Source organism: Olea europaea, chromosome 20 (assembly GCF_002742605.1).
Source record: "Olea europaea var. sylvestris chromosome 20, O_europaea_v1, whole genome shotgun sequence".
Taxonomy (NCBI): Eukaryota; Viridiplantae; Streptophyta; class Magnoliopsida; order Lamiales; family Oleaceae; genus Olea; species Olea europaea.
This window is the reverse complement of record NC_036256.1, coordinates 13,685,526-13,695,222: the sequence shown is the minus strand read 5'-3', so window position 1 is coordinate 13,695,222 and position 9,697 is coordinate 13,685,526. Positions and strand designations below refer to the sequence as shown.

General features: G+C 32.1%; 1 protein-coding gene across 3 annotated transcripts; it reads right to left on the bottom strand.

The window, feature by feature from the left end:
- Window positions 1-1,857: 1,857 nt before the first annotated feature.
- Window positions 1,858-5,760, bottom strand: LOC111369705 (probably inactive leucine-rich repeat receptor-like protein kinase At5g48380). Of its 3 annotated transcripts, none has more exons than XM_022991321.1 (4): window positions 5,531-5,760; window positions 5,280-5,346; window positions 3,728-4,689; window positions 1,858-3,055 (listed from the first exon to the last, which is right to left on the bottom strand). In XM_022991321.1, the coding sequence occupies exons 3-4, from the start codon at window positions 4,583-4,585 to the stop codon at window positions 2,051-2,053; spliced, it is 1,863 nt and encodes a 620-aa protein (XP_022847089.1). In that variant the 5' UTR covers window positions 4,586-4,689; window positions 5,280-5,346; window positions 5,531-5,760; the 3' UTR covers window positions 1,858-2,050. The 3 variants fall into 3 exon arrangements, with proteins under 3 accessions (XP_022847089.1, XP_022847090.1, XP_022847088.1); XM_022991322.1 differs by having other exon boundaries at window positions 5,280-5,336; XM_022991320.1 differs by lacking the exon at window positions 5,280-5,346.
- Window positions 5,761-9,697: the final 3,937 nt, after the last annotated feature.

The following is a 9,697-nucleotide window of genomic DNA, read 5'->3' as shown; positions in this document are numbered from 1 at the left end:
AGGAGGGAGAAGCAGCGCCTGGTTAATTCCTTGCGAAGGCAGACATTCCAAACCTTCAACCTCCACTTTGATTAAAGAACTCATTTTGGTTGGGATGCAGATTAAAGCCCACAGCTCGACCTTTTTCCGGCCCATTATTAAATATCATTGCTTGCCCGGTTTCATTCGAATAGTACGGTTCTGTCTAATTTCTTTTCCTCCAATGGTTCAAAAATTGATTATTACATTTAAACTTCACTGTAAATTTTCTTGTTCCATTTTAATGTTTTCTTTTTAAAAAAATTTTAAGTAACAAAAGTGCTGTTATTATGAATACTTAGTAATATATGTAAATTCATTTAAATAAATTTAATTGATAAATTAATGTCGAGATTATGACAATAAAATTTTGCTATGGAATTAAATTTTGATTTCTTATCGATTTAAGAACCAAGTGAAATTAAATTTTCAATTATAATTGAAAACAGATTGGTCAATTAGTTCAATTCTAGTTTGTTTAAATATGATTTTCTTGATTTAAGAACCAGGTGAAATTAAATTTGTAACTAGAACTGAAAACATATTGGTTAATTAGTTCAATTGCTTTGATTGGATATGATTTTTGATCAAAATTCCAAGTCATAATGAAAAAAGTACTAGGAGCAAAATACGATATTATTACCGTTATATGAAGCCATTAATACTCAAAGATTTTGATAAACAGGAGCAAAATATGATATGGCTACTGATGTGTACAAAAATTATAGCCCGACCCCGAACTTTCAAGCATGGTCCCAGGTCAATACCTTGACTACTCTCATATTCAAATATCCTCTAACATGTGGTCGGGTCCACATGCCAAAATATTGTCCTCGTCTCGAGCCTTTTACGTGTTTTAGTCATCTTATAATTCAAACTCTCTACATTCATCTTTATCCAAACATCAAACATATTACAGTCCATGTCAAACATCAAGGAGTAATTATAATATAACTCAATCACTCTTATTTGATAAGGATAATGACTCTAAGTGGTTGAATCCTTTTACAACTCAACCACCAACGTTTATAAATACAGAATCAATGTTCATTATTCAAGTACGTTTTTACATACAATTTCATCATATATATTCTTTACATAAATTTCTTGTTTGATTTCGCTGCCTTTATTTCAGGTACTGAAAGACGCTATCCGTACTCATCTCAGTCCTCAAGCTCAAGATCTACCAAATACGATTTTTGGCATCATCAGCTACCATTATAGTTCCATGAGAATAATTACTTTCTCAACTCGTGGTCAATAATCTTTTTCCTTGTCAACAATTAAATATTCCCATTTTTTATTTTTTCTAATCGGCTTGATTCAATTCAATTCAACTAATAATCTAAATATATTTCTTCAAAATTTATATTTTTCTCAAAAATCGAGATATACATTTTTTTCCACTATTAAGGGCAATGTTCTTAATCTTGATTTACAATCCGAACCTAAGTACATAAAACTTTTTTTATTTTTAACTTTTTGGATCCAAAAATGAAAACCTTAAATTTGCGGGTGAGAGAGTGTAAAATCGTACTGTGGAAATACTTCGTCTTTAGTACAGGCTACCTTATTTAAGGAGTATGGGAACCCCTCAAAAAAAAGGTGTATGAATGTAAACACCATATTCCCCTCAACAAAGTGGCATTGTCAAAAGAAAGAAATGGACAATCCTTAACTTGGCATGCATCACATTGAGGTACGAAGATGACACGAGACTTTTCGACTGATCGTGAATGAATCTAACCAAGTCGACACATTCAATTGTCGATGGACAGGCTACAACTTCGACTGCAAAAGAACGATAGTTATTCATGATTGATAGATAGAAGTCCCTCCGATCAATACTCATCTGACTGAAAATTAATAATTTTTACATATAAGGTAAGAGATTATCGTATGTCTGCTGACAGGAATTCTTAACCAAATCTTGCAAACCTTATTCTAAACAAAACAAAATCAATCAAAAAAGCCAATGTACGATTACAATTTCAATCACCACTATATCTCATTTGCATTTTTAACAGATCTCCTATACATCTCGAGCAACGATAAGTTCGACCAATTGATCGGCATCTCCATTGTCCGACGGCAACAAGATGTCATCTTCTGTTGTGAGATTATACGGTTGTCCAATAGCTCTCAAAAGCTGGTAGACTTCAAACATAGTAGGCCTTTCTTTGGGAGCTGGCAGCACACAACTACACGCAACCTTAAGAAACTGGAAAAGCGCATTATCATGACCTTTCCCGACTAAGGACTTATCAATTGCATCGTGAAGGTCAGAGGTCCTAGACAGCTCAGAAATCCAATCAACTAGATTTCCTTTGAAGCTTTCCGGGGCTTTAGCCACATAGGTTGCCTTCTCGCCTGTTACTAATTCGAGAAGTACAACTCCAAAACTGTAGACGTCCCCTTTGGGAGTGGCCATCAGAGTTCTTGCATATTCGGGAGCAACATAACCCAAGTCCCCGAATTCACCATTCACAAAAGTACTCAAATGAGTGTCAATAGGATTCATGAGCCGAGCAAGCCCAAAATCGGATATTTTGGGTTCATAATCCGCATCTAGTAAGATGCAGTTGGAACTTATATTTCGGTGAATAATACGTGGATTACAGCTGTGGTGGAGCCATGCAAATCCTTTCGCTGCCAGAATCCCAATTTTGAGCCGTAAAGGCCAATCCATAAGTTCGCCACCATCTTTTACAAGATGTAGCTTATCATGGAGGCTACCATTTGGCATGTACTTGTAAACCAAAAGTCTTTCCTTCTTAGCCATACAAAAACCTAGAAGCGGAACCAAGTTGCGGTGTTTTATATTACCTAGAGTAGCCATCTCAGACACAAATTCTTTCTCCGGGTATTGAGTATCCTGCAGTCGCTTCACCATGAGGAAGGTGCCATCTTCGAGCACTGCCTTGTACATTGTCCCAGCTCTCCCCAACCCAATTATATTCTCTTTACTGAAGTCATTAGTAGCCTTCATGAGATCTCCTAATTTCATTTTAGAAACTGACTTCTCAAACATTGATAGCTGAAAGCAGGAAATGTGACTGTTAGTAATTCATTCCTTGTATGCAAAAGATAAAAGAAGAAAAATTATTCATGTAATATAAGAAAGTGACACCAAAAAGTATGAAGCTTGACAAAATCATTCAGGGGAATTTGCATCCATGGTCCTCGAATATAGACAAATAGAGAATATGGGTCCCCAATCAATTTTGCTTTGGCACTTAGGTACTTTGATTTTCGGTGCAAGGTAGCCCTGTTGGATGGACACACTCAATTTTTCGTCAAAAAATCACATACTTTGCACCCAATGCCTCATTTAAGGGTTATTTATGTCAACCCACCACATTTCTGTCAAACTTATCAAAACAAAAAGGAAAATGGAGTGCTAACCTTAAGGCCTTCGTCTTATTCCCCCTTTTAATTGTTTTTGATGGAAATGGAGTTGGTTGAGAAAATAACCCACAAATAACTCATCATGTGCAATGCATGTGATTGTTCCACAGAAAAAATGACGGTTTCCATCGTATGGGGATCAACATGCACCAAAAATAAAATCTTGGGGACCTAAAGGTTAAAAAATTTATTTGGAGCTACGTGCTTTATTTTTTAAAGTTTGAGACCTAGGCAACAAATTTCCCAATGATTTGTTATATGTCAAGAGTAAAATTTCCAATAAAATGTAAATGTATCTTGCCTTGATGCCTTTGACATCCTTGATACTCTTTGCCCATTTGTTGCCTAGAGGATCTTCTTCCTTCTTCTTTCTGGACACTTTACGCAAATAGAAGAACATGCCAAAGCCAACAACGAAAGCTGCAAAAGTCACCCCACCAACAGCCGCCCCTACAATGGCTGCACCGTTAGTTTTCTTTGAAGAACCTCGGCAAGGAGGCAAAGGACCACCACATAGTCCTGCATTATTCGCATAGCTATCTGGACCAAAAGTACGATTTCCGAATTGTGGAACTTGGCCAGTCAATCTGTTGTTTGCCACGCTAAATTCCTTCAATCGATCGAGTTGACCAAACTGAGCAGGGATTTGGCCCGACAACTGGTTGTTGTTAAGTTTAAGGACATTCAAATAAGTGCAATTTGTAAGATTCATGGGGATCTGTCCGGATAATTGGTTGGATGAGAGATCAAGGCTTGTCACGTATACAAGTAACTTAGAGATATTAGTTGGAATACTTCCATAAATCTTGTTACTAGAAAGATCTAAGCCTGTCAAGGATGAACAACCAGCAACACCAAGAGGAAACTTACCCTTTAGTCCCATATCCCCAAGCCGAATATTCAAGACCCTGTTCTCATCCGGATGCCAACAATCGATTCCAATAAACTTACATATAAAACCTTCAGTCTTGTTATCGAAGTTCCATGTCGTGAGGTAGCCATCTGGGTCTTCCAAAGAATCTTTTATAGCTCTGAGGCAGTTAATATCACTTTGAGTCGAGTAGGTAAGATATCCTCTCAAAATCAACAAAAGAAAAATTCTAATAAAAGTTGAGTGAACTCTAAAACCAAATGTCGGCCCCATGAATACAGCAGTCATTATCCAAAAGAAAAAACCCGAGTATAAGAATCTACTGAAGATGTTGATTGGAACATAGAATTGTTAATCCAACCACAAAGTAATAGGTGTCATAACTTTGATCCCTGAAACAAATTCAAAATTCAATTAAACATATTTCAAACTCTACATGATATCCTAAAACAGTATTGGGGCTGAGGAAACAAGATAATTAGGACACAATGAACTGTCATCCCAAAGTATGGCAACAATTAAAATGGAGATGCAGAGAAATCTAAACCCACAATTACTGCAAGGAGAACATAAGGACAAGGCAAGGCAAGTTTGATATGTAGAATATTCATAAATTTAACAAAGATGTTAAATCATCTATATAAATACTGAATTGGCTGGAGTTTCAATCAAGATAACACCAATAGAATAAAATTACCAGTATCAGTAATCTATTATAGAAGGACAATTAATCACTTGTTCAATTGAATTTACTCAATTTGACAATAAGAAATCCCAAGCAAGTGAAAGTATAAATAAATAAATAAATACTGATAAATAACACAGAAAGGATAACAACAGCAGCAACCAATAAACACTAAACGCCAGATGATTTTACAGAGAAAATCAGAACATAGGAATATTAAATTCTCTTTCCTTCTCAAGAGTCATGAAATCAGTAAGAAGAGATCAAAACCCACTTCAGTTTACCAGAGAAGCCCACCTGTGATACCACCAAATTCCATCAAAACTCTCCAAATGGTCCGAGAGTCAAGAACCCCTGATCATAACTTCCATATGAAATCAATAAAAGAAGTCTTCGTTTAATATATAGAAAGCCACCAGCAGAAATTATTTAGTAACACACAATAAAGAACTTACAAATACACATACATAAATAGAAATGTTCAGTTCAGCGTTCAGATAGAAACGACAACAGAAAAGCCTACGAAAGACAGGGAAAAGGAAAATTACCAGGTGGTGTGAACGATGGAATTTTGATGTATAGTGGGAATTTGCTAGGAGACTGGAATGGTCACATAAATATATTATAATCATTCATCATTTTTCCGGGGTCAAATAAATAATTTTTCATGACATTTTTTTCTTAATTTTTTCTTAATTTTTTTCCTTTTGAATTTAACTGGTGGAGCTTGCATACAAGTGCAAACGAAGATTGGACTGGAAAAAAGGAGAAGGAGACCAAAGGACTTGACTCCGATGCTCATTGGAGCCGCTGAAAAGCGTGAGAGAAGTCACGACCAATGACTTGTGACTTCTTTAGGTTTTAGTCACGCGTTCACACTGGTTACCGAATCTCTCTGTTTTTTTTTTCTGTCAAAGTCCCTTTTTGTAATTTCACAAAATCCTAGTCGATGAATACAAAGAGTGATATTCACGCTACAATTTTTTATAAATGCATCACATTTTAATAATATTAAAGTTCATTAATCTTATTCACTATTAGATTTATATACTTAACTTTTCTTCTCACATTCTTATTTTTATCATTTTATTAATCTGAAAATTTTATCATTAATCATGATTTTCGTCCAAAGTTATTGTTAACATGCTTTAAAATGAAAGTAAAATATTTAATGATTTTTTGCAATATTATTTATTTTGATTATTTGAAAATGCAAAGAACAAATGAGTCATTTTACTCTATCTTAAAGAAAATTGTATTAATGCTCGTAAAAAAGCATTATACTCTTATATATATTTCCAAATGTTATTATCTTTTTTCTCCTTAAGAAGCACAACTTAATGAGAACAGTATGAAAAACTTGTGTCGATGAACTAAAGAAACACAATGCAACTCAATTATGTAAATGTTCAATAACAATATTTTGACGACCTTGAAGAAATCAAAATTTTGTACGAATCAATATTCTTAATCTTGATAATTAACTTTAAACAAGTCTAAGTCTGAGTTAATACTCTTGAAGAAGCAAATGTTCCATCATTCTAGAAGAATATTGATTTATTATTTGAAAGAACGACTTTATTCATAATAATTATGTCTAAAAATATGAAAGTGTTCCTAAAGGAACACAATATACGTATCTAAATATCGTACATGGATTTTAAATATTCAATTATGTTACATTGATCATTTAATTATTTTATGAAACTCTCTAATATAAATATCGAGTTGAACTTATCATGAGTCTCTGAAGGAAAATGACGAGTGATAGAAATTAACAATAACATGATATTGAATTTTTCAAGCCTCCACTAAAGGCTCAGAAAGAGATAATATTATGCACTTTCTTTTAGTCTATACGATACAGATATTATATTAAACAAGAAGTTCAATATTCGAAGATTTTTATTAAACTATTATTTGTTAAATTCCTTCAATTAATTTTGAAATGTTAGTTTGTATGCGATCTTAAACTATTTTTTGTTAAATTCCTTCAATCACTTTCAAAATCGTTAATTTTGAGAACAAAATCTTTCTTATTTCTATGTAGGGAATACTATTTTAAATGCAGCAATACTTATTTGCATCATGTCTACATCAAAGTTCTCCCAATATAGTCGGTTTATGGATGGGCCTACTATTTTCCATCTAATGATTTTTGTTTATAGTATAATATATGTACAATCACTACATATAGCGCATTGTGATGGACATTAACGAATGCTAAAAATATAGGCATAGTTTAAAACACTTATAAAATATTTAAGCCCTAATGGTTGATATTTTATACCGCGATTTTTCAACTGTCAATTTGTTTGGACAATTTTCTTAATTTTAGGGAATGAATTAAGAAGCTAAAAATAATAAGACAATTCAAATCAAAAGTTTGAATAATTCACTTAGATGCATTTATGTATCGAATAATAATATCTAATAAATTATTTTTCAATTCTCCATCTCGAATTGACTTTCCCCAAAAAAATTCATTAACATTATATTTTATAAATCTATAGCATGTCTGGAGCGCGACAACATTCGATTCCAAAATAAATCTCCAAAAGAAAAATAGGACAAATGATGAATATTGTCCCATGTGGAGGCGTATACAGTTGGTGAGTATATCAATGTATTAAAATTCGACCCAAGTATCGATTCAAAAAAGAAAAAGAGTAGAGGGTCAAAAGGTTCAATTAGGGTGTGTGTGCGCACACGCGGGCATTAATTTTATTTTGACAACAATATTATTAAATTTTTACACCATCAATTCAAAATAAATACAAATCTGTGAAATGTATATTTTTTAATATAAAAATTATTAATTTTTAATATGTTGGATCGCTTAAAAACTCATTCCAATTTTACTAAATTGCACCATGTGGCCATAAATAATATTGAACACGTGTGCTTTATTTAAATTTGTCAACCGCCCATCGAAAGTGTATTGAAAATACGTGCTTTTTTTAAGTTAGTTAATCCCAAATTGAAAAGTTTATCAATTATGTGATTCAAGAAATGGATATGAAAGAACTCCATTGGGTAGGAAAATGGGTTGCTATCTCCAAGGTAACCTTTTTATTATATAATCATTTTTTTCTAAAAAATTTCATTTTGGAAATTGGTCCAATCGTTAAAATCGTGATTGATACCTTGTTTCTGATTTAACTAATCGGTTTTTTATTAAACGGTTAATTTTTTTAATAACTGGATCGAATTTTGGTTCAATTCTCAATTTTTTTAGTTGAATTGGCTGGTCCGGTCTAGTTTTAAAAACATTGGAGAATGTATACACAACAAATTGTAAAATTTCAAAAGAGGTTTAGGTACCTTAAATATCAAAAAATGAAATATGTCAATAAGTTATATCATCATTATGGAGGAAAGAATTGGAATCGAAAAGAAATAAATTGTTGATAATATTTTTGTATATAATGTATCGCTTCATATTATAAATTATGGCAAGGATATTAAGAAAATTCATCGAAGAATATAAATGTAGAAATAATTGGTCAAATAAAAAGACACAATCCTAGCAAAATTGAGCTTACTAGAGAAACTTGAAATTTCTAGACCTACAGTTCAAACACTTATATGTGTACACTTATGTAAAAAGTAAACAAGAAAAATGAAGTCGTAATATGTAATGTACTACTAGATTTATTTACCTTATTTTATTTATTAATTTTTTTTGTTCTACTAGATTTTTGATAAATAATAATTGTAACGAGGCAGTTATTATGCAAATAATCATCAAAGGAAATTGTTGTAAAATTATGAGATAATTATTGATGACTTTTTATTTTTATCATGATACTTAGATAAATCTTATTGATTGTATTCTATTCGGGTTGTAACTACCATTGAAACTCTATATTAAAGTTATTGTTACAATAAAATACACATTTGAGTTTTTACTCATTTTTTTTAACTCTTAATTTTATAATATCCACATCTTTTTTATAAATATATCACATTTTAACTGTTCTTAATCTTCATTTTTTGTCATATTTATATCTTTTACATTTTTATTATCATATTCTTATTTTTAACTTTTCATTAACATCTTGTCATTAATCATGATTTTCGACCAAGTATACTATTAACATGCTTTAAACCGAGGTACTAATATTTAGTCTTAATTTACTTTTTAGTTTTCTGCTTATTTAAAAATGAGATGGATAAATAAGCCTTCTTACTTCATTTTAACAAAAGTTTTGGACGAAAATAGTCATAATGGATATTTATGTTAACTTGAGAATAAGAATGCACCGAAAAAAATTATTAAACCTTTCATGCAATTAAATATGGTGTAGTTATTAAACATGTGGCGTGCACATATTTAGTCAAATACGAAGTCTTATGGTAATATAAAATAGTTGAATAAAGACAACTGCTTACTTAGCTAAGCTTTTAAGTAGGGTAATTGGTATAAAATAACCCTACCTTTACATGCTTTGTGCAAACCAATCATTTCATTTTGGCGCAATGGCCTCTAAGATCATGCAAATGTTGTGCAAGACAACTGCCGTTTAATTTCTCTAGCAAAACCTTGTAAAATGACGATTTTACTCTCCTTTTTAAATAAATACAAAAAATAAAAGAAATAATTGCAGTTAAAGTCCTAAATATATGAGCATGTTTGCTGTAGCTTCTAAACCCCCAAAAAGAATTCAATTTTTCTACCATTTTTGGTTAATGGGGACCCACACATGAGAGTG

What these genes read in the sequence shown, in the direction of transcription:
- LOC111369705 (XM_022991321.1), bottom strand. Translation starts at nt 4,585, where the DNA reads ATGACTGCTGTATTCATGGGGCCGACATTTGGTTTTAGAGTTCACTCA. An exon ending in AGGATGTCAAAGGCATCAAG is followed by an intron (nt 3,056 to 3,727) that starts GCAAGATACATT and finishes TCCTGCTTTCAG; the next exon opens with CTATCAATGTTTGAGAAGTC.